Source organism: Uncinocarpus reesii, genomic scaffold (genome assembly GCF_000003515.1).
Source record: "Uncinocarpus reesii 1704 scaffold_6 genomic scaffold, whole genome shotgun sequence".
NCBI classification, from domain to species: Eukaryota; Fungi; Ascomycota; class Eurotiomycetes; order Onygenales; family Onygenaceae; genus Uncinocarpus; species Uncinocarpus reesii.
Window position 1 is genome coordinate 17,303 of NW_003052495.1, and position 24,915 is coordinate 42,217.

At 49.5% G+C, this 24,915-nt stretch overlaps 13 protein-coding genes across 13 annotated transcripts; 7 read left to right on the forward strand and 6 right to left on the reverse strand.

The window, feature by feature from the left end:
- Positions 1-33: 33 nt before the first annotated feature.
- Positions 34-2,203, forward strand: UREG_07910 (uncharacterized protein; the record flags this gene model as incomplete). Its single annotated transcript, XM_002582177.1, has 3 exons — positions 34-63; positions 238-1,581; positions 1,634-2,203. 3 exons carry the CDS (start codon positions 34-36, stop codon positions 2,201-2,203), a joined length of 1,944 nt encoding a protein of 647 aa, XP_002582223.1.
- A 320-nt stretch (positions 2,204-2,523) lies between these two features.
- Positions 2,524-2,988, reverse strand: UREG_07911 (uncharacterized protein; the record flags this gene model as incomplete). Its single annotated transcript, XM_002582178.1, has 2 exons — positions 2,524-2,736; positions 2,791-2,988. 2 exons carry the CDS (start codon positions 2,986-2,988, stop codon positions 2,524-2,526), a joined length of 411 nt encoding a protein of 136 aa, XP_002582224.1.
- A 2,207-nt stretch (positions 2,989-5,195) lies between these two features.
- On the forward strand, positions 5,196-7,556 carry UREG_07912 (uncharacterized protein; the record flags this gene model as incomplete). Its single annotated transcript, XM_002582179.1, has 1 exon — positions 5,196-7,556. The coding sequence occupies one exon, from the start codon at positions 5,196-5,198 to the stop codon at positions 7,554-7,556; it is 2,361 nt and encodes a 786-aa protein (XP_002582225.1).
- Positions 7,557-8,965: 1,409 nt separating this feature from the next.
- On the reverse strand, positions 8,966-11,067 carry UREG_07913 (uncharacterized protein; the record flags this gene model as incomplete). Its single annotated transcript, XM_002582180.1, has 5 exons — positions 8,966-9,024; positions 9,072-9,398; positions 9,460-10,008; positions 10,062-10,338; positions 10,543-11,067. 5 exons carry the CDS (start codon positions 11,065-11,067, stop codon positions 8,966-8,968), a joined length of 1,737 nt encoding a protein of 578 aa, XP_002582226.1.
- A 971-nt stretch (positions 11,068-12,038) lies between these two features.
- On the forward strand, positions 12,039-13,950 carry UREG_07914 (uncharacterized protein; the record flags this gene model as incomplete). The annotated part of the gene is made up of 2 exons (XM_002582181.1): positions 12,039-12,311; positions 12,364-13,950. The coding sequence occupies 2 exons, from the start codon at positions 12,039-12,041 to the stop codon at positions 13,948-13,950; spliced, it is 1,860 nt and encodes a 619-aa protein (XP_002582227.1).
- Positions 13,951-14,066: 116 nt separating this feature from the next.
- UREG_07915 (uncharacterized protein) lies at positions 14,067-15,194 on the reverse strand (the record flags this gene model as incomplete). Its single annotated transcript, XM_002582182.1, has 3 exons — positions 14,067-14,153; positions 14,210-14,421; positions 14,630-15,194. The coding sequence occupies 3 exons, from the start codon at positions 15,192-15,194 to the stop codon at positions 14,067-14,069; spliced, it is 864 nt and encodes a 287-aa protein (XP_002582228.1).
- A 232-nt stretch (positions 15,195-15,426) lies between these two features.
- UREG_07916 (uncharacterized protein) lies at positions 15,427-15,894 on the forward strand (the record flags this gene model as incomplete). Its single annotated transcript, XM_002582183.1, has 1 exon — positions 15,427-15,894. One exon carries the CDS (start codon positions 15,427-15,429, stop codon positions 15,892-15,894), a length of 468 nt encoding a protein of 155 aa, XP_002582229.1.
- Positions 15,895-16,308: 414 nt separating this feature from the next.
- On the reverse strand, positions 16,309-16,665 carry UREG_07917 (uncharacterized protein; the record flags this gene model as incomplete). Its single annotated transcript, XM_002582184.1, has 1 exon — positions 16,309-16,665. The coding sequence occupies one exon, from the start codon at positions 16,663-16,665 to the stop codon at positions 16,309-16,311; it is 357 nt and encodes a 118-aa protein (XP_002582230.1).
- A 227-nt stretch (positions 16,666-16,892) lies between these two features.
- Positions 16,893-17,379, reverse strand: UREG_07918 (uncharacterized protein; the record flags this gene model as incomplete). Its single annotated transcript, XM_002582185.1, has 2 exons — positions 16,893-17,291; positions 17,350-17,379. The coding sequence occupies 2 exons, from the start codon at positions 17,377-17,379 to the stop codon at positions 16,893-16,895; spliced, it is 429 nt and encodes a 142-aa protein (XP_002582231.1).
- Positions 17,380-18,667: 1,288 nt separating this feature from the next.
- UREG_07919 (uncharacterized protein) lies at positions 18,668-19,334 on the forward strand (the record flags this gene model as incomplete). The annotated part of the gene is made up of 2 exons (XM_002582186.1): positions 18,668-19,232; positions 19,303-19,334. 2 exons carry the CDS (start codon positions 18,668-18,670, stop codon positions 19,332-19,334), a joined length of 597 nt encoding a protein of 198 aa, XP_002582232.1.
- A 155-nt stretch (positions 19,335-19,489) lies between these two features.
- On the reverse strand, positions 19,490-20,914 carry UREG_07920 (uncharacterized protein; the record flags this gene model as incomplete). Its single annotated transcript, XM_002582187.1, has 5 exons — positions 19,490-19,623; positions 19,672-19,834; positions 19,884-19,945; positions 19,993-20,683; positions 20,735-20,914. The coding sequence occupies 5 exons, from the start codon at positions 20,912-20,914 to the stop codon at positions 19,490-19,492; spliced, it is 1,230 nt and encodes a 409-aa protein (XP_002582233.1).
- Positions 20,915-20,983: 69 nt separating this feature from the next.
- On the forward strand, positions 20,984-21,190 carry UREG_07921 (uncharacterized protein; the record flags this gene model as incomplete). Its single annotated transcript, XM_002582188.1, has 1 exon — positions 20,984-21,190. The coding sequence occupies one exon, from the start codon at positions 20,984-20,986 to the stop codon at positions 21,188-21,190; it is 207 nt and encodes a 68-aa protein (XP_002582234.1).
- A 422-nt stretch (positions 21,191-21,612) lies between these two features.
- UREG_07922 (uncharacterized protein) lies at positions 21,613-24,584 on the forward strand (the record flags this gene model as incomplete). Its single annotated transcript, XM_002582189.1, has 3 exons — positions 21,613-21,762; positions 21,812-22,017; positions 22,337-24,584. The coding sequence occupies 3 exons, from the start codon at positions 21,613-21,615 to the stop codon at positions 24,582-24,584; spliced, it is 2,604 nt and encodes an 867-aa protein (XP_002582235.1).
- Positions 24,585-24,915: the final 331 nt, after the last annotated feature.

Below are 24,915 nucleotides of genomic sequence, written 5' to 3' on the forward strand. Positions count from 1 at the left end.
TTTGTGATCATGGTTCTGAGCTTTAACCTCACCATGACACACAGGATGGAAGGGGATCTTTGGGTGGGTACCTTCTCAGCGTATCTCCTGGCGGGCACGAAGCTTATGGTTGTTAGCAGAAAAGCGATGTCAAACGACACTTGAACGGGCTGGTTCAGGCTTTTGAGCAACGGAATGACTCGAAAGTCGTTATTTCTTCCTTGTTGCCATTCATATTGATTGCTAATTCTCATCTAGGCGGTGGCGGATTACTTTAGAGGTGTAGGAAATGAGCTGGATCAAACAGGAGCCTTGGACTTCGAGCCGTTTCAGCAATTCTGGTATCGTCACAAACGGGTCGTTGCTTTAAAGAATGTTAAGAAACAATTATTAACGGGCACGGGGAATTCTCGGAGCGATGCATTGTATCCATCGAGACGACGGGCTGAAACCGACTTTGAAAGTGACGACGTGCTTTCCATAACCGACAATTGGGATATGGAATCCAGTAAACTGGAAAAGTTCAAGGACGAAGTACAATGGAGTTTGAGGGACGACCGAGACTTTTTCGAACCTGATCAAGTCAACACTCCGTCGAATTCTAGCAATGAACTGATTGAAGCTGAAAAGGCCTTCACTGCAGTTGAGAAAGATATAAATGGTGCTCATAGGGTATTCAGGTTGCAACTACTGGCCTTGAGACTTCGGTCGTTGAGGAGTGAGGCCACGCAACATTGTGGGGGCAGCCGCATTCCCTTGGACAAACGCATAACGACATACTTTGCGGAAAAGTGCTGGGCACACCTCGACGCAAAGGTCCAGAAAGAGCAACGTGAAAAGCTCGCGCGTTGGCGCACTTATGGGGAGAAATGGCTTGCGTTAACAGAGCCCGCGATTGTCCTGGCCTTCGGTCATATACCGAGCGACAATCGGTGCTTTACGGAATTCGAACGACGGCGTTTCCCGATAGCAGCTTTCAATGCAGTCGTCGGGACGTTGCAGGCTGCGAGTATCATCCACAATTTGAGGAGGTTGTGGTGTCTGCAATTGTCTCGGAACCGCCTTTCAATCCGGTTTCATCCAGAGCGATGTTTTTGCGAAGGTACCGATGCCGTTCTTAGTGATGAGGTGACTCTCTCGCCCGAGCCACCGGAAGAGAGGGCTGGAAGGCATAGAGATTCGATAGACAACGCGGAGCAGGTGCGCAATACTTCAAAAAGGCCGTCGGAGCTTGCGTTAGCCGCATCCAAAAGGCCTCGCTTCCAATTCCGAGACGAGGATGTCGGGATGCAAGAGATAGGGCGGGATGGGCTACTTACCTCTGCAAGTCATGGGAGGGTATCCGACACGGATGATGTTGGGAGTGAGCAGTCCTCCCCTGAGTCCAGTCCCTCGAGTGCAGCGGAACATGCCTCAGCAGAAAACTCTGTTGAAGCCATTACCCCTGCAGAGAGAACAGCTATCCCACGACCTCTAACACCATCAACTGAAATGTTGCCTCGAGTCGTACCCCATGGTAAGCGTTCAGAAAGCGGACAGGCAAGCGCTTCAACACGGGCAGAGTTTAGTCCAGAAAACAATACCTGGACTCAGGGGGAGACTGTAAGACATATGCGTACGGTCGATTCGTGCTGTAACTGACATTTTTCCCCAGGCGAGCCGGCAGACAACTTCAGACACATCAGCTTTGTCCGCCAACATATGGATACCCGGTAGGAGTGCTACATATACCTCAATACACTCTGATACATATCAGGATGTGGCAGGCAGCGGTCCGCAACCTCAGGCCGCGCCCGGATTCAACGGAATGGGTATGGATACCCGTGACGACGTGGACGAAACGCGTCCGTATAGCAATATCATACAGGAATCTGAAACAACGGCCAACCCAACAGTGGCTCCGCCTGAGTTGCCATCAGACTGCTACTACCATCCTTCTGCATTTGTGAATTTTTTTGAGACAGACGCGACCATACAGGAATTTGAAACAACAGCCGACCTGACAGTGGCTCCGCCTGAGTTGCCGTCAGACTGCTACTACCATCCTTCTGCATTTGTGAATTTTTTTGAGACAGACGCGACCATACAGGAATTTGAAACAACAGCCGACCTGACAGTGGCTCCGCCTGAGTTGCCGTCAGACTGCTACTACCATCCTTCTGCATTTGTGAATTTCTTTGAGACAGACGCGACCATACAGAGATCTGAAACACGCGAATTTTGACCTCGCAAACGCAGCCAATTCAACTAAGCAGAGAAGGATTTGTTGATACTTGACAAGGTTTCTGAGGCGTTTTCCATGCATTCAACATCCATATTCAATCATTTACACCTGTTCCCTGCCTGAATTTCTCACAAATTGTCCATGGTCCACTATTGTCTTGATTTCATTGCCCAATACCATTGTATATTCACCGCTAACTAGTAACATCCATTTCTTCAAATCCTCATGTGTAGTTGCAACCCAATCAAAGTCACCACCACAGAATAGAGCTTTCCGCTATTCTGCCTCGTTAGACAGCCCATGCAGGAGCGGCTTAGAAATCATTTCTGCGATTTTTCCGGTACTAGAACTAAGACGAAATCGGTGAATGTGTCTAGAACTTGAGAGCATTCGGAACGGATATATTGTCCGGGTCGGAGAGTATGGTTGCCTATCGAAAACTCGTGGGATAATGGGATGAAAATATTATCGAAACCACGGTCCTTCGCAATAGTTTCTCGTCCAGAGAGCCTGCACAATATAGATCCACTACCCTGAAGGGAAATCTGTCAGATAGACACTCAGGCTTGGGCAGGATATTGAAGTACCTTTTCATAAAGACCCAGCTCTTTCAGTAAGGGTTGCATCTTGTCTAAGCTGTCTTTGCCAGTATAATGCGATAGGTGTGTTCTGACTTTCTCTACATTGGCTGTCTTGAACCAGTCAGCCAAATCGTCTAACTGCTTTTTAGCGTCGTCGCTCATCGACTGTGGCTGGTTGAAACCCAGGGTTCGATCAGTGGCCATTTCTGCGATGGTCAAAACACGTGCGTTTTGTGGCTGCAGGGAAATGGGATTGAGAAGTAAATATAAAATATATATTCTCTCGACAGAATATTTGATAGTTCCGTGTTGAATGAAACGATGTCTTGAGTAACCCAATAATATATGGCGTCAACTACTTCACAAAATTCAAGAGATTCGTTGATATACTGCACGTGATAATTTTACCCCACCTTACCCTCCTACAGAACACTAGACAAGATGAGAAAATCAACGAGGGCAAGCGGGGATTCGACAGCAGGAAGGTAAGGTTCTCATGAAGAGTCACCTGATCATTGCAAGAATCATCATTCCAGATAATTTCAAGGGGGTCGCTCGTTGGGCAAGGCGCCAATTCTCATTCGCGACGAAACGGAATCAGTTGGCGAGTGAGGTGCAGACGGGTTACCATAAGGTGGGTGCTCCGGTGAAATTTGGCTGGCTGATGTTGGCTTTGCGGAAGCAAAATACATATCCATAATCATCGGTTCACCCTCGAGGACACAGTTGAAATCCTGATGCTTGGGCCTATTGGGAGGCGTATTAACAAGAGGCGCCAGCGGCACGCCAGCGACTGTCTTGTTGGAGGGCATTATTGTGTGGATCATGGCTTCTGTTTTATGCGACAATCCGGTTGTGTTTTTCTAAACCTTCGGAATTGTTTCCTGGAGGGCTTGTATTGAAGTTTCTTGCCTGCTGAATAGCGCTTGACCTAGTTCTTTTTCTTAAAAGGCTGTTGGATCGCTTGTTCACTCTCTATTGATCGCTCCCGCTTCCTAGTCGGCGGTTCTCTGTAAAATGCAGTGTTTAGCAGGCCTGAGCAAGGATATTTCAGTAACCGAAAGGAGGGCAGAGAAAGGGAAGGTAGCTCTTATGCCAATTCTCGCTTCAATGTATTGTCGCATCTCTTGGAGAGTATTATGATGCCCTTGAGGCGCCTGGTGTGCGTCTCGTTTCCATTCGGAGGGTCGCGGCGGTGATACAAGTGCGCTATCTCGTCGCGTTGGCGTATTGAAAGTGCAAAGGTCAATCGGCTGATCTTTCGAGATTATGGACATCCCACGGCAGTTGTAATGATGAGGCTTATCGTCCTTCTATATCTCGATGTCGGGAGCTTTACGGAGAACCAGTTGCGCTAACGGCCGGAAGCGAGTGTATTCAAAATAACCATCTCGTAGGCGCCCGAAGAGGGTAGCCAGCTCCGCTGCGACATCCCGGGGACCTAGCCGGAGATAAGATGCCGCTTCCTGTCCTAGCAGAATGGGGTAGCCCGCCTTGTGACAAACTTCGTTTTCGACATCATCTGATCTGTAGGCATGTTCAGCTTGCTCAAGCAGAACTCGTAATTGCTGTAATGAATCACCAAGAGGGTAGGTTTGTATGGTCTCTTCATCTCCACGGGATAGGGTAGCCATAGCAGCTAGAACGGCGTTGCCATGCCATGGCAGCTGCGAGATTAAAGTATAATGATATTATGCTTATTGCAACACTACAAGATGATTCTACGAAGCAGTGATATCATGGCAGCTGCAACATTGCAAGCAAATAATAACTGAAGAGCGGTAATATCGGACCAGCTGCGACATTGGTAGTCAATAATACTACGCTGTCTGGCAATAATTCAATAGCGTTTTTGGCAAAATAATTCAATTGTGAACACGTGGATTAGCAATCCGAATCCAGAAAAAAGGACTTTTGGCTTTTGCAATAATGACTCATCCGGGTGGCATCACATGACAATGCTTGAGTTGGGTAATTCCAGGGAACTTGAAATGGCAGCGAGCCGAACCTTCCAAGCTCAAAGCCAACATGACCACCAGTATGGCGGAGCTTTCACCGAATAAAAAATCCATCATCGAGGAGCACCCCTTAGCCGACTCACTCGAGCATTTATGCGGCTGTTGCATGAGGCAGAGACAATCTACGAGTCACGTCAAATCCCATCCGACGGCCATCGATAGCTTTGACCAACTCTATCGAAATGCACTTATCGAAACGCCTTCGCTCTTTCTAGGAGCTGATGCACCCTTCAATCTCTGTTACATAAGCCAATAGTAACTAGTGAACTAGTTAGTTAACTAACCAACCAAGCACCACGTGACAAGCACTGGTGTTAGTTTGTTTAGCACTTGGGGCGTCGTCTGCATTTTCTTCCCTCCTCTGCTATTGCGCTAATTCCTTTTCTTGTCAGCATGGCGGAGCTTTCGTTAGGCGATGAGCGTATCATCAAGGAGTACCAATTAACTGACTCACTTGACCGGGCATGCAATTTACTTCAGGAAGCCGAGAATTCACACGCCATGTCCTACAACGGTGCTGGTCAAATCTCTCGGATGGCATTATCAAAGCTTTTGCCCGCTTTGATGGGTGAAATGGCAGCTGTCAAACTTTGTTCCCCAATAAGTAGCCGGAATGTCGCATCTGAGCTCTCAAGATTATTCGTACTCGTTCAGGAAGGAGACTTCAGTTACGAACACTACCAACCACTTGTCCAACTTGTCATCCAGAAAGCCCCCGACACAGACATTTGGAGAGCCGTCTTTGACCTCATCGCCACCATCACACGGGCTGAAAGGGCCACGCCGACACCCAGACCATCACTTCTGACTCCCCAGACCCCACGCTCGCACAACACCAGCAGCCTCGCCAACTCATCGGAGCTCAGAACGAATATCGATAGTGTGCTAAAGGAGGAACTGCGGGGGGAACTCCATGCAGACATTCCCAGCTTTTATGAAAAGTTTTTCGATGATATCGAGAGCCTCAGCGACACCGCGACCGCCGTGTTCGAGAACTGCAAAACTGGCGACAGCCCCCTTTACAGCGATGAGAGCGGATGGACAGACTGGCCCGATAGTACAAACGAGAGGCCTGTATTGGACTGGCTAACCAACACCATTGATCAATTTGTGCGGTTTGCGGAACGTCATGATCCTGCTCGAACCCTCGCCCGCAGACCTCTGGCCCAGCCAGCTCAGCCGATCAATGGATCCATCGGGAAGCGGAAACTCGACGTAGGCTTTGTGGAAGATCTGGACAGCACACCGGGCAAGCGGTACGAGTGGTCAGAGATCCTGGTGCCGGGGGAGCTGAAGAATGACCGAACCTACGATGTGCCGTCAGGGGCGAGGCTCGATCTGGCCAGGTACGCGCGGGAGGTACTGTCCGCGCAGGACGGCCGGCGGTTCATGCTTGGGTTCACACTGTGCGGGCCGCTCCTTCGCGTCTGGGAATTCGACCGTTGCGGTGGAATTGGCTCAGAGGCAATCGACATCAATCAAGACGGCCTGCAGTTCGTCACTGTGATCCTTGGGTTCCTGCTCATGGACCGACTGCAGCTGGGCTTCGACCCCACAGTTATCAAGGTGGACGGCCGACCCTGCATCGAGATCGAGCGGGAGGGCAAGAAGGAGCGCCTGGTCATCGACGCAGTGATCCTGCGGGGGCGCTGTATCGCCGGCCGAGCCACCACCTGCTGGAAGACCCATAGCGAGGCGGACGAGTCGCGGAGGCCCCTGGTGGTCAAGGACTCGTGGCAGTACCCGGAGCGCGACGAGGAAGGGGAGTTACTGCGCGAAGCTGCTGAGAGCGGGGTGATCAATGTCGCCCGGTATTATCACCACGAAACGGTCCAGGTGGATGGTAGAGATGACGACGTCCAGGCGATCCGAAAGGGGCTAGGGATTCCGGCGGCGAGGCCCGAGCAGGGTGACCTTCAGGCGGCCCTGAGGCGGAGTGCATCCGGTCGAGGCCGCGCTAGCCGAAGCATCGCCATCGGGCGGAAGCGCTCATCTGACTGCAACATCAATTTCCCGCCTCCAAACAGCAAGCGTACGAAGTCCAGCTCTCCGACGAAGCACCCCGCGAATGATAAACCTCCTAATCGAGTGCACCGTCGCGTCATTGTTCGAGATTACGGGAAGCCTATCTACGAAAGCAGCTCAAGAGTGGCTCTACTTGTCGGAATGGAAGGCTGCATTCTAGGGTATGAATCCCTGTACAACAAGGCTGGGTTGATCCAAAGTGATATCTCGCTGCGAAATCTTCTGGTCAATGAAGATGATGACAACCTTTCATGCCGGTCCTTCTTGATAGACCTTGACCTTGCCATCCAGACACAACGCGACGGGTTCTCGGGAGCGCGAGGCAAAACCGGCACCAGAGCATTCATGGCGATTGGTGTTTTGTATGGTGAAAAGCACTCCTTCATGCATGATCTTGAGTCCTTCTTCTGGGTGCTTTTCTGGATCTGCATCCACTACAAAGGCCCAGGGAATGGAAGGACTGTAGAACGTTTTGAAGAATGGAATTATGTGAATACAGAAAAGCTGGCGGACGAGAAAAAGGGGGTGATCAGTGATGAGATTGATTTCCTTAGGATTGTAGATGATCACTTCACTCCATATTACCGACCACTGGTCCCCTGGGTCAACAGGCTACGACGAATTGTCTTTCCAAACGGCGGACGGTGGAAAGAATCAAATTCAAAACTGGGTTTGAAAATGAGGAAAATACTTCAAGATGCACAACACGACCCAAAGGTCATAGAGTAGGATATACGCCTAAGTTACTTCACACGATATTCTTGTAAATGCAGATACCCAGCAGAGTTTTAGGATAATCACCATGTATTTAATGACCATTAGTACATCAAACAGACATCGCCCAGCACCACACTTCTAGCTTGTATTTTCCTTGAAAATTAGACCGCGCGCGAGAGCATGGATTCACACAAATACAAAACACAATGCCTTCCTGTCACGACCGACCTCTTGCGTCAGCGGTTTGGCTATCTCTGCCCACGCCTGAAGACATAACTTAAATAAAGATCGCGGGTTGCGTGATTTCCCCTAGATACCTAAATTAGAGGGGAACCGACCATTACATTTAGAAAGCAAAGAGAAGTTAGTGTCCTGATAGTCGCCCCCTCTTTTTCAATGGTTCAGTAATTTCAGTTAAGCAATCAGATGCTCTCCGCTTCAAGCGGGAGCCACTTCCTTCGCATCCAGAGCATGGTTGGTAACCGGGCTCATCGTGGTCCTGAGTACCAAATGGAGATTCCAACTGTTGTTCGGTGACAAACCACTGCATGGTTTGGGGGAAGCCACTGATTTTTCGTAACCCTCCTTTCCCCGTCCGTATAAACACAGTGACAATGTGATCCAGTCGCGACACAGAGAATTCTATTTTCTTAGCATAACAGCCACAAACCGCACAAATGTCGCTTGCGGTATCGCAGCTTCCTAGAACTTTTGAGCCCGTCACGAAGTCAAGTGTTCCAGGCTCAAGTGTTGTCAGGGCGTTGATCACTTTATGGCAATCTATCCGACATCGGATGGTGCCCCCACAGTGATAGGTCCCACTGACGTATTCTGGGCAATTGCCGGGTACGAAATAGAAGCAAGATGCAAGAAGACGGCATGCAGTATCCAGCAGATCTTTTTGGTTGTGAAGCTCACGCCTCACGATGCGACGGAGTAGGGGCATATCTTCAAAGGCATCCAACATGCAAGATCGATTCAGCCTGGGGTTGAAGCGAACGTAATCGTCCTTCTCCGCTTCTGGTAATCCACTCTCAAAGTCCTGCCAGCTCCTCTCTCCATCCAGATTAGCCATGAAGGTATCCCAGAGAACTCGAACCGGGCCGGGTGGGGTAAAGCTCTGAGTCATCCCTCTTTGAAACACGCCGGTTCCGAGTGATATGCCGATATCTGGCCTGGTGAGCCCCGGCCAGATCCTGGAGGCTTCCCATCGGGCTATTTGAACTGGGCACGGGAAGCCTAGACCTCCATCAACGAAACGTCCGGCCGCCATCTCCATAGGTTTGAAGTAACTAAACCAGGATCAGCCAATATAAAGTGTAGCAATCGGGGAAAGAGGCTCACATTGGGGCGGCGGACGTTGCCCTACAGCTACGTCTCTGTCAATCATGGAGATAGGGGAAAGAAGTACAGATGTGCACTCACACTTCCCATATCAAGGGCTCCTTCGCAATGTCTTGGGGCCGGACAAGCGAGTATCCTGCGGTTGAATTAGCCCTGGCAGTACATGCGATCTTATGCTCTTACTATCGTCCTGTATTTGGACCGCGCCATTGTAGTTAGTGAGAATAGATCGGGTACCCCTGTCCGAGACCGCCGTCACCGCAATCCGGACGCCCGAAATTTCGGCATGGCCAAAGAGACGCTCGCCATCACCGCATTCGACCTTTAGGAGATCCTCGAGGCTTGTTTCACTATATATGGCCCGCAGGTGCAGGAAGCGGAGCAGAGCCCGAAGGAACCTCCAACGTCCCTTCAGCTCACCAAAACAACGCCGAGCGACTTTGTCCACAGTTTTGCCGCAATATGATGCTGGACGATTGTGTCGGAACATCAGCATCAAGACCGGGCCCCCTGTATTAAGTCAGTATTGCAGGCGAACAAAGTCTCAGCGGTCTGTTAGGGCCTTTCCCACCAGCGCTGGTGCCAGAGACGATATCAAACACCTCGTGTAAGAAGCATCCGTGGAGAAGTTTTTCTAACTCTGTCAAATACTGAATGGCCATAACTACCCTACAACCACCGCCGTCGATGCCGAGCATTCGCACGCCTGCGGTCCTTGGTTTCATATCGACGGTCAGGGCGCCACGAGCGAGGCAGAGCACGCACGAATCCAGCAAGTACCGGTTCTTGCTCGCGGGAGAGGACCGACCGAATCTTCTTACACAGATATCACATATCGAGTGTCCACAAGCTTTCACCCGTTCTGGGGCGCGGTGCAAGCATGCAAGGCAGGTCAGGTTTGTCTTGATGAGCTTCCAGGATTCGCACTGTGATTGGAGGTTTTCTTGATGGCAGGCGACTGCCAACCGACTTTCTCGTTCTATTCGGAATAGCAGTTCCTCCAAATGATCCTCTATTGTATTGCACATCCTCTCCGCGAGGTCTCCTGGATGTAATTCCTCTAGAACTGTCAGGGTCTCGTGGTGGTACTGGGAACGGAATACAGCACGAGCAGAGAAGTCTGTCGGATGTTAGCACAAGACCTAAGACACTGGGGCTTGAGTCGATGATTACGGTGCATGCGTGGCCGATAAGATTCAACGAGTATGCATGAAGAGACATGCTGCGCCACAGTGTCAGCTGGAAGCGAGAGTTTGGTGGCGAGTTTTGAGAATGTCCGCAGGTGATATGCGTAGGCCTCCCGGTCAGTGGACATTGCTGCTGCGATGAAGTTACAAGGTTCGGTTATTGTGGCCGCGGTGTGTTGAATGGCTTTTTGGAACAATGCCAGGATGTGTTGAGCAGAGAAAAGGCAACGATGACTCCGTCGGACTTCGCGCGCCTCCTCTACCTTGGCCATGAGCTCATGCTTCAGGCGAAGATGGCGTGCCTGTGCCGAGAGGCTGTTACTCGCGATGCGGAACACTTTAACTGACCGGAAATGCTCTGAGAGTGCTGGTCCTGCAGCCTGATGAAGCTCGTATCGAAAGCCACCCGCCGCTAACTCACTGTATAATCCGTCGCTTGCTGTAATGATGATCAGGCTTGGGCGTACCTGTGATGGGAAGTCCGACGCGTTGCCGATTTCGACCCAGGTCGTGATCTTCTGCACCACTGCCTGAATCGACGGAAAGTCATCTGCAAACAGACAAACGACGTCGCTGAACAGAAAGAGCAGCCTTGCCTGGAATATGTCAAATAAGTCACGCTCTGAAGCCCACCTGATCACATAGGGTGTCTCCGCATGACAGCTGTTGCGGGAGCGCAGCCCATGATCCACGCCTGAGATATCCTTTGCGGATGTAGAAGTATCAACAAACAAGAGTGGGTTAGGGGAAAGCGCGCTTTCAACGCCGAGATTGATGCTAGCGGTGGGATATCTACGACGGCTGGACGGAAATAGGTGTTTGAGGCATGTGTTTTTCGCTCGTGCGCCCACAAGTGTTATCAGGCCAGGGTACTGCTCGGATGCGGCCTGAAGTTCATCGTTCACAATATGGCCCAGGCGGCTGGTGGCCGTGAGTTTCCCTTCTTGAAGTCTGATCCACTCCCGATGGCGACACAGGACGGAGGCTGTCATCCTTCAACATTTGGTTCCTTTATTTCATTAGTTATTAATTTCATCCCTTTTTTTTTTTCTTTCCCCCCCCCTCCCTCGTGGCCTGAACGCGCGACTTTTTATATATGGTTTTCTTGCGGGCATTAGTTAAGCGCCGAACCAAAACTCAACTTCTTCAATGTTTGCAAATCCAACTGTCCAAACTTTCAATTGTTCAAAATTAAAATATTTTGTTACAGAACCCTCTTGTTTTGTTGCAGACAGCGTGATATCTTTATCCATCAACGTTGCAGCTGGCCTAACATTGCTAACTTTTCGTTGTTATTTTGTTTGCAATGTTGCAGTGGGCCTAACATTGCTGCCTTTTCGTTATTATTTGTTTGCAATGTTGCAGTGGGCTTAACATTGCTGCCTTTGGTTATTATTTGTCTGCAATGTTGCAGCTGACATGACATTGCTGCCTTGCCGATATTGCGACTTGCATGACATTACTGCCTTGCAAATCTATTTCCAGGTCAGATTTCATGCAGTCGGAGCATCACCGGGCGATCTTCTTCGACAAAGCAGCCCACTATCGGGGAAGGGCGAAGGTCCATTTACGTCACTTTTACATCGAGAAGCTTACCGGAGTTCGAACGATCAGTGATACACATGTTCGGTCTCTGGTCAATACCTTCCGTGAAGGCTGCGATAGACTCAACCCCCACCATTTTGTGCAGGTGATCATAAGCAACGATGTTTTAGACAATGCGTTGGCGCGCGAGAACTTGAATTCTACCGCTTTGCTCGAAGACGGAGAACCTCATGTGCTTGAACTACCAACAGATGTTCAACTTGAAGTTCTCCACGGTCGGCACCGCCTCCTAGCTGCTGATCAATGCCTCTGGGACAAATGGTGGGTTGCGGACCTCTACGCGGACGGTGACACTCCAGATCCATGACTACTGAAGAAAGATCTCTAATGATCAACAGATCTGCCGCACCAAGCAGAGATGGTAATTCGTGAAGATGACCCGAACTCACGCAAGTACTGCGATGGCGATATCTATCGAAACATCCGCCTCCACCAAAGACGGGGAAATGTCAATGCAGAAGAGAAGTGGCGTTCTCGGCTAACAGATCGCAAGCGCAACGACTTAGTGCGGATGGAGTCAAAGCTGAGGAGACTTAACCGTGGATTTGACCAGCTCCTGCCATTTATTGGCCTATGGTCGAGCCTTAAGCTGGGATATCTGAGCCGCTTATTCCGCCTCAGGTGCCCGGAGGTGAGTTGAACCCACCAGTACCAATCTGGCTCTGGCTGAATCCTACCCTCAGGAGCTACTCCACTATCTCGATCTTATATACCGTGGATGCCATGATATACTTGGCGGCTATTCACCTCACCTGCTTGATGCTTCGACTGTTGCAGAACTGGAGACCCTAAGCCCAGCGTTCTCCCTTCATGACAGGGAGCTGATCCGCCAAATGATGCACCAAAGAAGAATATTTGCTGCTGTTTCGCAGCAGGACCATCGTGATCGTATTCTCGACAGGATTCTCACGCGTGGTAGCGGTAGAATTCTGTCATTCCATACCTTCTTCCAGGACTGCATATTCTTTGAAGCATTGGCCATCCCCTTGCGGAATCTACTTCCGTCAAGTTTCAAAGGCACAGTCCGTGAGGGGTTCTTCCTCAACTACACCGATGCCAATCAAAAAGACAGCCGATTTCTGATACAGACTGGCGAGGACAGCTTTAGGGAGTCCTTTGGGAACCTGAACACCAGGATCGAGCATGGTTATCGGCAGCTTGCCCTCGCAGCCATGCGTGACTTTCCCGCACTGAGTGGCCTGTTACCATATCAAAACAAAAAGGATCGTGAGCCGGCCATGTGCGCTATGCGAAAGGCCCGACTCTACAAGCTTGCCGATCTCGCACTAAAACTTGGCTTCGAAACAGAGAAGATCCATGAGATCAAGAGCCTTGCTTCAAATCCAGAAGAGCATGCCACTCAAGAATTCCTGCGTGAGCTGTATGATATCGACAGTGGGATGGCCCACGGTCTTGCAGGTTTGGTAGGGGGACGTGTTCATGGAGCCGCAACACCACCGACAGTCACGCAGCCAGAATTCACCTCTGATTTGCAAAGGCTCCCGAAGAAGTTGCGGTGCAACCGGCCGGCTTGCGATTCATATGAGAATGACAGGCGGTCGCTCTACATAGATGTGTTATACAATTATGACCCACCCCAACGATCTCATGTAACCTCTCTAGCAATACAGCGGGATATATTCGTCTCCTTTTTCGGCGAGTCCGACTCTACGCCGGAAAGTGAATCGGTCTACACGCTGGATACCCAAAGCCCGGGTAGTGACAGCCCTCCGGATGGGTGCCGGCCCGAAATGGCGGAGTACGAAGAAGCCGACCCATACCACTCGAGAGGCGACGCCCGCCCTTCAAGCCAAGCGCGCAGCAGCGAATTAGAGGATCCCCTCGCGAGAATAAGGGGAGAGACCGAGCTCTTTGAGGACGTCGTGGAGGCGGATGGGTTTGAGGGCAGTGCAGCGCCTTTGAACTCAATCAATCGCCTGGACAGCTCGAAGAGGCCGTCTATGGCGATAAAGGAATTCCTTTCAAATAAGCACGTTTTGGTCCTCTACATTCAAGATTCAAGACAGTACGCTAAGTTCAACAGCAATGGAGACCAGAAGAACATGTTCGAATGTCTCGCCAGGTCACTCAGCAATGAATATCGCTTCCTGACGATACGAAAAAACATATTCGCCGTCCAGAAGCTGCGAGGACTCTGGTTCAGCGCGCTCAAATACAAACTTATCATCGCCTGCCGTAAACGGCAAGTAAACAATATGGAGAATGATGTTGACACATTAGAAGAGCTCTACAGTCTATTAGATTCCTAAAATTAAGAGTGTATTTAGATATAGGTTTATTGTTGTTTGTCGTAAAAACATTGATATATTAAAGGAGGGGTTCCTGCAAAGGTCGCATTCATGTTCATAAGTTTATGCCCAAAAGTTTATGCTTGCCAGTGTTTCAGCGCAACTAAGATCAATGGTGTAAGGAACCCTGCCGTGGATGGGGCGGCGTGTGCCGAAAATGGGTGCTTACTTCCATGTCAGTAAGCATATAAATACGGGCCCAGAAGGAAAGGCATCTTACACTGAGTAGTTGTGGAATACTGCTGTGCTCCGTATCTTGTTGAAATCCAAGAATTTCGCGGCTCCACTGTTCAGGCTTCTCGAGGTGAATGGTTTCAGGGTCTAAATCTGCTGTTTGCGGCTCCATGATCTCGGTCATTATCCAACCCACAGATTTGATATCACGACGTTCCATGCCACATTGCTGCGCCAGCATACTGGAGCCAATTTCGCCTGGCGACGGTCAGTCAGAAAGTAATTATGGTGTTGACAATACTTAAGGAAGTGATCACCAATCTTAACCAGCCCCGTTACTGTAAGAAAGATGTTCGAGCACTTGATGAAGCAATGGCAGATTCGCAACTCCCCGTGAATATAAGACAGACCAAGAAGAACCTGAAATTTTAGCTCAGCTCCTAACAAGTAAGAAGCATAATAACACCATGTGGTTGAACTACCTCTCGACAGACTGTAGCGATGTGCCCTTCCTCTAATCTCACATCAGAGTGCAACTGTTCCAAAGGAAGATCCATGCGTTCATATGCGAGGTACACAATGTCTCTATCAATGAAGGCATCCCGAAGGTTGACCAGGTTCGTATGTGCTGTTTTAATCAGGTGCTGCACATTTACCGCATTGGAAGGTTTGCAATCTCTGAACGCAACCACAGTCTTTGGCATCCTTATATCATGTGCAAGTACAATCTTTCCACAGCTTCGCCGCCGCGTAAATGGACGGTATCTGTCCCATGGGGAACCGTTCTCTGGAAACTGACGGGAACATCGCTTGGAGGATTCTTTCTCAGGGACCTGTCGGACAGACAATGGTAAGGGAGGCGGTCTCCATTGAGGGCGTTTCCTGAGTTTATTGGGTGACTGCCCGGCCTTGTCGACGGCTCCTGATGATGCACATGCTGTCCCGGCTCCGGTGTCTTCTTGACTGTTGTCCGAGTTGATATTAAAGCTTCCAGGAAAGGGAGTGCATCTCTTTTCGTTACCAATTGCCATTATGAATGAATTTTCTATCTATGTAAGAAACTGACATCTCATCAGAATTTTTATGTGCTTATCCTAGATTTTAAACATTATCCTAGACGCCAATGAAATGTCCAGTTTTAGAAAGTTGCACTTGTTGAAAATTGGCCTTTTGTATTGCGGTTCACTATAAAACCCGGTGTCAGCCCATCGATAACCAGAGATTTGAGAAGGTCAAGCATAACTGTGCATTTTGCTTTTCGTCATGTTGCTTACAACGCTGTTCAAAATCACTCTAGTTGTATCAGGTCTCTCCCTCATTGAGTGGTTCCCTAGGGCCAGTGCAGTGCCACAGACTGCTGGCCCCGCTGTCACGACGGTAACGGCCGTGAGTAGCGCCCGGCCCACCAACATGAGCGGTTGGGTAGCCGTCGGCTCTACCAAGACGCGCCTTTTGAGCTCAGGATTTGCAACGCATCCGGCCTTGTACACTGGATCCATTGGAGGTGCTAGCGCTACGGCTCCATCACAGTGGCCATCGGGATATCTTTACACCAACACCGGGACAAGGCCGAGTTTTCTGAATACGACCGTCGTGCCTTCAAGCACCCATTTACCGAAAGTGCCTACTACCAGCTTGGCACCAACAGTCAACGCGGCCGAGATGAACACGGCAGAAATCTATTCTCGGTTCCTGGTGGTTTTATCTGTGGTTGTGGTTCTACTTTTCTAAGTCATTGTTGTGGTGGCGGCAAAATGGTGTATTGGGAACGCACGCATGCAAAGAGCTGACTTTGGCGGACTGTTAGGGAATATTTGCCATGTGCTTAAGAGCGCTCATGTTCTCTCAGGTTACAAGAACTACTCTTCATAAAGGGCTAAATCACATGATCAACTGGTCCTTGGGGGCTGAAAAACACCGAATCAATGTAGTTTTACTAATTGATGAATCAAATAACTAGTTAATCTCACAACAAGCCATGGTTTCAATGGAGATCAAGACATCACAACATGCCCCTTCACCCATCTGGTGACTTTACAAATAAAAGGGAAGGGGGAAAGAAGTCAACAGAGAAGGTGTGTTATGCTAGGCCTGGTAAATTCTCACTAATTGCCTATGAATGAACTTCTTCCTTGCGTGAGAGGATTAATTCCCAAGTTGCTTTCGTTCCGCATCATGTGCCGCAAGTGCCTCGTGGAGTTGTGCTTCGAGTTCTTTTCTAGCACTAATTTCCGCCTGGAGAGAGCTTTCGAGCTGGGTGTTGTGCGCGAGTGCTTGATTATACATGATCCGTTCTCTCTGGCTGGCCGCGCCAGATTCGTGGAGAAGTCGCTCGAGTTCTTTGAGGCGAGCGTGACATTCGGCCTCGCGGACAAAGCAGTTTCGGAGCAAATGAACGCTCACGATCACTGTATCGGCGGGTACGTTCTTTGAATCATCAGCATCCATGCTCGGGGCCAATGTGAGGGAGCTCACCAGGGGGAAGTTTTTGTGAAGAGACATTTGTGTAAGATTGTTGGCACCAGGCAAGCAAATGGTCGGTTAATGACAGAGTAGTTTCCAGCAATGACCGGTTTGATGCTTTCTCTGGCCATATATATATATATATATATATTATATTGCCACTTATACTAAACATATCGGCTGATCGCCACGGCGTTTCGCCCATACAAACTGGTGGCTGATGCGCCCAAACTTCCTTTGTTGTCTAGCCGAGCTAATCAATAAATTCAACTGGCCGCCGTTGTGCCGCCAAGCCCACCCCCTGAAAGATGCTCCATTTTTTCCACTGATTGCTCAATTTGGCGCTCTGACTTCTTGAGACTAGCTTCAAGCACATCCACCAATCTCCCGACTGAAGTCAAAGATTCGTGGGAGTTTCTCAGCTCTTCCAACAGTATGGCATTCTTCTTCATCTCAGAATCCAAGAGTGCCTCGGACGCTTCGAGTTTCTGTTTCACCTGATTATTTTCCGCAAAAGACTGTTTAGATAACGCGATTGCCGTCTCGACCGCCTTGAGAGCATCGCTAATCACGCTGTTCGGGTTCTGCTCTTGAACACTGAGCCGAGATAACGCTTTCTGGCATAGTTCTAGCTGATTTCGTAATTGATCCAAGGTGAAACTTGCCTGCAGCTTTATTAGCTTTTCATGAGGAGGTTGATGGCTCCAGAATGCACTGACTTACATGAGGACAGACACTGGAGACCTCTGCCATTGTCGAATTTCACACTCAACAAATAATTAAGATAACAATAAACTAGTTGCTCCATCCACAGCGTATCTCAGCACTATCTATACTTTACTTGTGAATTCATGGCCTCGGTGAACTCCGAGCCATGCCAAGGTGGGGCACCAGGAAGGGTAGACGGCGGTTACTTCTCATGGGTGGATCCTGTTGATTCTGCGCGCTCGCCACATCAGATCAAGGTGACGGCCCGACAGCTTGGTTCCCGTCTAACGCCAAGGAGCAATCACGCACAGCGCGTCAAAACACTTTGTGTAATTGGTACAATTCTGAGGACTGACTTTCAACCCGCATGTGAAGTCGATCATGTGATCAAACCTTGCGACACAGAAAAGGCAAATTAGGCAACATCACATCAACAAATGATCCCTTCTCCCTATCCTTCCCCCTCCCCAACTAACCCATAGGTGCTCGACTCTCCGAGAAATTTCGAACAGTTTCCCCAATATGAAGCAGAAACGGCTGCAAGCTTTCAATGTATGCGGACATTTTCTCTAGCTTCCTAGCTACTAGTCAGTGACATCACAAATTATGGCCCAGTTTTACCGTACTGTGCAAGTTCCTGAACCCTGTCCATCAGAGGTTAGCGAAGGTTGATGATGTTGCAGGGATAGTTGAATCATACTCTTCCTGGAGCTGATCTAGCTGCATTGCTATGGCTTCTGTTGTGATAGGCCCATTGTCGGAGGTTGGCTGGCGGACGGCGGGGGCCTCGTCTCGAGGCGGATTCATCGTATTTCCATGTTCTCGAGGGCTACCCGGAGAGTGAATGAGACTAGGTACATTCTCCAGAGCCGGCACTGAGTAGGGGTCGACGGTGTGGTCCATCTCCTGTGCAAAACGCATAAACTCCTGCCAATCTTCGTCAAGCAAATGGCCCTCTGAATCCAGGAAAGTAAGATCCAAGGAAGGAAAAGTTCCTCCCTCGCTCCATTGCTGTAGATCGCTCGGCAGGTTTGTACTGTCCAGCATACTGTCCATGTTGTCCTGATTTCTGATTTTTCATAGGGTTCGTGATGGGGGCTCGGTAGCCTTTTAATACAGGTCCATGTCAGACTCTGGCCCCATTTATTGTCTAATTATAACAGAGGCGAATCAGAGCGTCTCGCCAACCCACCAGTGGACCGTTTTGCAAACGCGCGATCTTAGACATTTACGACGAGCGAGACGCCCGAGTAGATGATCCTAACTTAAACTAATTACTGCCTCTAGGTTGCTGTCTCCATGAGGCGGAGAAATGTTAAAGGATGATTTACCAATGGCTCCTACAGGTAACAACAAACCGTATTTTGTGTGGGAGGAGGAGTTAATCGAATCACTGAAGATGTCCGAAAGTTCGTGGGAAGATACTCTGGCTCGATTCAACAATTCTGTTGCTCCTGACCGGCAGCGAACTCTGGGAGGATTAAAGGCCAAGTTCACACAAATACAACAAACACGGAACGCTGCCACAGAGAGTGATGTGGTAGAGGTGAGTCATTCGATGGGATTCATTATTTTGGTGCTGACATGCATTTATATCGAGGCCGATATTAACTCGGACACCACGCTTGAGTCAACTCGCGAAGGCACTCCTGAAGAACCTCCGTTAGACGCTTCTGGAACTGAGACCGACGATTCCCCAGTAAATGCAAGCTGCGAGTGGACTACTGATGGGTTGGATGCCGCACTCTCTGAACCAACCGATTCTGATGCACTTGATCAGAACATCAGGCTTCCATCGACCGAGGTCATCTTCAAATATGACGTTTTCCGTCCCTCCGGTGAATTCAATGAGGACTTTTACCTGCAAGTGGTTGAGGATGCTGCAGGTGGTGTTCAGGGTGCTGCTGAGGCACTGAAGATGATCAATGACGAGCTCCTGAGGCTTGCTGTTTGTGGTCATTCTGCTAGCTATGAGGCTCTCCAATGCATCGGTCATTTGAATTATGGATATCCTAACTCTATTGAAAATAAAGCGGTAATACATGGTAGTAGCGCGAATTGAGTCAAGCATTAATCTAGATGAAAAATGATCAAGGGTCCGCGGGTTAGATGAATGAAACCAGTTAGCTCCAATGGAGTTGAAGCAATATAGATGTTAGGGCATAGCATGGGAGCGTTGAGATGAATCATTGAATGCCTGGAAGTCCAAATCAACAAGTTTCATCCTGCTATTCATATTCTTTCGAGCAAGTTCGCGGATTGCATCTCGCACTGTGGTCTTTGCAGATACTGTACTCCTGTGAGCGGTGTACCTTCATGGATCGGTGTCATTCATACCTGTCACGAGCCTTTTGCCGCCACTATTCCAGAAATCATGAGATATCACTTTCAATGGGTCCAAAGGGGCGTGTATCTTCCAGATCCGATTGTGCTCGCCATCCGATATTGGTGACATTTTGACGTTATCAACGGGAGGCAAATAGAGCCCGAACCGAAGAATCTACGGTCAGTTAGCGAAATTCCATTCACGCAGTGCGGTTGCTACTGACGTAAGATCCGCAATCCTGTTCTAGGAGCTTGTCCATCCATTTCTTAACCCAATCAAGGTGTACTTCAGAAAATTAGTAGCGGGAATCTTTTTGGAGAGTTTAGACCTACCCATCTCGTCGACTTCCCAGGCGATAAAAATACTCCGTCTGCGGCCAGGCTGACACGAGTGTTCATCAAGTATCTCTCTGATGAATGGGATCTGCGCCACAATTCCAATCCCCGTAGCCACCATGAGGAAGGCATCGTACGGGCTAACCGTATAGGTGTGGCCGTAAGGCCCATCGACCCATGCCAGGTAGGGTCCCTGATTGCGTGCTGAAGCCAACCTCTTTGTGAAGCCAGCTCTTTCTTTCACCAGGAGAAAGAGTGTCTCCACCCCACTGCGCTTATCTATCTCAGATGAGATGATCGTGAAAGGGTGGCTTTGTATTGCTGCCCAGCGGCAGATAGCGGGTATCCAAATGTAGACATATTGCCCTGCCCGAGCTCTTAAAGGCCTGGCTAGCGTTAACACAATCTCCGTTGCTCCACCTCTAGGTATCACGCGAGCCTCGCAGCCGAACTTCTTTGCGGTCACATTCCGTCGCAGGAGGAGAGCCCAGTGCAGACATGTTGAACATATCATTCCCAAGGCGCTTACACGGACGTAGAGCCTAGGAAAGGCGGTTCCCCTGTCCAAATGGCGCCACAGCGAAATGAGGGCAAGGAGCGCAAGCGCGTAATGCACTCGAATGAAGACCTCATAGAAACAACGCCGGAAAACTGTAAAGACTATTGTAGCGACGAGTCCCAGGAGAGCCTAATATCCATCAGCATTGCAAATAGGTGTTGATCTTTTGGAAATGGTCACCAGAAAGCCGTAAAACTGCAGAGGGTCACGGATGGAGAAGACCTGGCGTTGGATAGCAACCAGTGCATGGGTCAGACCCAAACACAACGCAATCGTTCCGGTGGTGCCATGGCAATCTTTATAGGAGTGAATTGACATCCCCAAGAGGCCTGCTACCATACTAAACTTTCCAGATAGCATCATTGGTATCAGGTTTATTAACGACAATCTTCCCGCCCGCCTTCCGACCTCCTCCAAGTCTTGAACACCATGAAGATTGCAGACTGCGGTCAGCGTCCAATAGGCGATTCTCAACGAAAGCCCAACAGGCGACAACGGGGAAAACCAACGGAGCCGACGATACACGCGTGGATACAGAAAAAACTTCAAGTAACAGAATCGGACATGTCGGCAGCAGGAACAGCAAAGCTTGTAAGCCAGCGAGAGGAGGGCGCGACAAACTCCGGGAAGCAATAGTTCGGAAGTAGATTGACAAACAGACCCCAAGCGGCCAAAGCCCGCAAGATAACGGAGCAGAGAAGTGAGAGTACTAAAGCAAAAAAGAAGGCACAAGATGCCACCAAGGCCAATTGCGTAAACCTCCGTAAGATCCATACTTGATCTGCCTTTCCTTTTTTTTTGGAGACCAGTGCGGGAAGCGCTGGTCCATTTATAGTGTGCCAGTGTACTCGGGCCATCAGACAGGGCCTCAATTTTGAGGGAAGTGAGGGCGTCTATCAGTATGACGGGTAAGAGCGTGACGCTCGAGTGCTATTTGAGAACCAGCCCACTCTATTTTTGGAATGGGGATGCGCAATGACATATAAAAGCGGGAGGAGATCGCCCTCTTCCCACCGAGGCCCATCAAAAGTTGCATTTTTGCTGAAGTGGAAATGAAAATGGGTTACACGCAACGGCGGAAGACGGTTTTTCGAAAACTGCGCCAACTCCTCGTCGTATTTAGGCTTCGTGCGTTCATTGTCCTATCAGATGGTGACGACAACCATTACTGCTTGAGAAGTCACAAGGGATATCCTCCACCCGATCTGGTATGGCCGACAGTCTTCTCGCATCACACGGGTGCTCACGAAATTGTAGGTTCAACTGCTACCGGAGACCACCCGAACTCTTGACGATTTCCAAAAAATTGATACGAATTTTCACCTTAATATGAAATTGAAAGAAGATCGGACCGCTTCCTCGGGTGGAGATTATAGTAGCAGAGCAACGTTCGTACCTCCCCAATTTTCTCCCTTAAACGAAGTGAGGCAATCGGCGAATGTTTTATCGACGCCTGAAGGCAGGTGAAACCCTGTTTCGGGGGTGGGGGGAATTCAGCTTGTACTGTAATCAGCCTCTCTGTTGTTGAGTTAGCTACAATTTTCAAGGATGACTCTCGCATTTTTGATTGTGATTAGCTAGTGGTCTTTCAGCTGGAAGCTCTCTTCGACATCATTGGTTTGACTGTAATAACAACAGCGCTTATAAAGATCGAGAAAGACAAATGTGAAGAAATGCAATATTTAGAAAATATGAATATCAGAGGGCCCAGCATCAAAATTGCTGGGTTAGAGAAAGGATTTAAGAAGATGCTTTCCTCAAACCTATACTCTGTCTTTGTAGCCATCAGCATAATATGGCGACCCTTTTCGGCGAAAAACCACGCAGAAGGCGGAAGACGGACGGAATTAGTTCTGAGTCGACAATCAAAGGAAAGCAGAAGGCAGGTGCCGATTACACGGTGTTCCACGAACAAGCAGTACCTCACCTTCTGTCATTTTATTGGCATGGCGGCCGGGTACGCAAGGATGCAAAGCGTAAATTGGATCAGTTAAATGATGAGATCCAGAAATTTAATCTCAAGAACAACCTGACTGGGAACACGGGTTATATCCCCGTTGACCTATTGAAGTCAGACGTCGAAAGTCTCGATGAAGCCGTCAAAGAGAAAAGCAAAGCACTTTTCGAGCACGCCAAGGGACTTATCCAACGAACCCTCCAAGTGTATGCCCTACCTCCAGAACTCGGTCCTCGACAAGAGGAATTTAACAAAAAGCTGAGAGTTGGGGATGCGACCGCTCCTCACGAAGACGATATCGAATCGACAGACAAGGGTGCCACGGCAGCCGATTACTCGCCATATTGGGACCAGGCGACACCTCATATTACGTCGCTGCTCTGGGGCCGTGGTCCACTGCGCGAAGATGCAATCTCGAAGTTGCAACGACTGAACGAGAAGATATCTCAGTGGAATAAAAACAACTCACTTTTTCATCTAGGCGGTACCATACCGCTGGTCGACTTGATAAGGGAAGCCGGAGAACTTGATCGAGCTGTTAGGCGCAAAGATAGGGGAAAATTTGAGAGGATAAAGTCAACGATTGAAGAGATACTGGATGGTTCTAAAGTTCCTCAAGAATGGAGCCCCCAGGAAGAAGATTTCATAGCAGTACTCGCGAGCGGGGGCGAATCAACAGATGAGGATTCTGGGCACGAGAGCAATGATAGGCATGAGGGAGACACTAGTCAAGAGGAAAATGATTTGGGCGCTGAAGGCGGGAATCAAGAGAACATTGAAGGGGTTGAACACTCTTTCGATGACCTTCGGCGAGAAGCCGAGAGGGCTTATGGTGTTAGCTTTCAGGATGGAACTGTCACCGGTTGGCGGGGACGCGGCAATGGCTACACAGTCTGCGTCATGTACAAATGCAATGGCATAGCCACAGGCCGGTTAGAACGGGCGGGGGGCCGCGACTTTGTGATGGACGCGCGCTCTCACATTGCAACGAACTCTCGAGGCGACCTACGGGATAACAATACAAATGTACCGGTAACCAGGAGAAACCAAGGCAGGGTCGGCCGGCGGGTGTGGACGGGGAAGAGAGTGAAAAAATACGGACTCATCTACTGGAAGGTTGATGATGCATGGGTGCAAGACCCTACAGCGCCCCTGCGTCCGGCGCAAAAAGCCTGGTACCCAGAAACGTATCTGAGTATCCTCTGGGATGACGGGTGCTGGACAAAGGAGAGTAGAGCAAACTGTCGCAACATATTCAATACCGCAAGCGATTACCAAGCAGACATGATTCTGTACACAATTGCACGCCAGCAAGAAGCCAAATACCAGACCGCACTCACCGGCCGAGAGGTTCAAATTCCCGAGGCTCCAACGTCGAACCCTCACTGGAGGAATGCTAATGCTCGAGGTGGCGCACACTACACGATCCCGAGAGCACGGGAAGTTGGCTATGTCGATGAAGAGGACGAGGAAGATGGTTTCGTAGTCTCGGATGAAGAGTATGAAGTGTCAGAAAGCGAGCTCGAGACATACGAGGACTCCGAAGTTGAGCATAATGGAGGCGAACGCCGACGCGGCGCAAGCCATGAATTCAGCCCCAGGCAACAACCGCATCCAAGAGAACACTCCGAATACATCTCCAGCGTAAGACCAGGACGGAATCAGGGGTTCGCCAGGAACCCAGTGGAGGACGAGGAGGACGAAGAATCTGACGTGGATGTCAGACTTCCCAGGCCTCGGGAGTATACCAGGAGGGATAGGCCGAAGGACAACGAGGAGGCAACGATCAGGTCCACCGGGCGAAGAAGATCAAACCCGGGTTCTGCTAGGAAAACAATGCAGGAGGAGCCTAGGGAGGAAACCAGTTACCGCACACCTGGGCGTATGCAACATCAAAGAGGTGGGAGAAGTTCCTCTATGACTACGCCATCGAGTGCGGCACCGGCGATTTTCTCCAGCGCAGGACGTTCACTCAGCTCCGCGACAACCCCAATGACACCGCTAGATACGCCTTCGCGTACAAAGGGTTCCGGGAGCGGGAAGAAGGTCAAGTTCACAAGGCACGCCTGGTGACATTCAGCATTGAGAATTTAAAATGTTAGAGTCGGGCACTCACTTCGATTTTCGTTGATTTTTAGTCTTGCATTTGGCCGTATTTAGCCTGATCTAGATAGTCTGAATAAATTGAAGCTCATCGAATCGCTGCATTATTGCCATGCTCAACGTAGGGAGAAGGAGCAGTCATGGGCACCCAGTGCACTTTGCATCAACTATCTAAGGAAATTGAATAGTGCAAGTTATTTCGTTGGTGGAGCTACTAGCATCAGTCTTCTAATATTGCACTTTCCAATCCTTTGACTATTTTGCCCAAAGCAGAATATAAAGCGAGACAATCTCCCGCGAG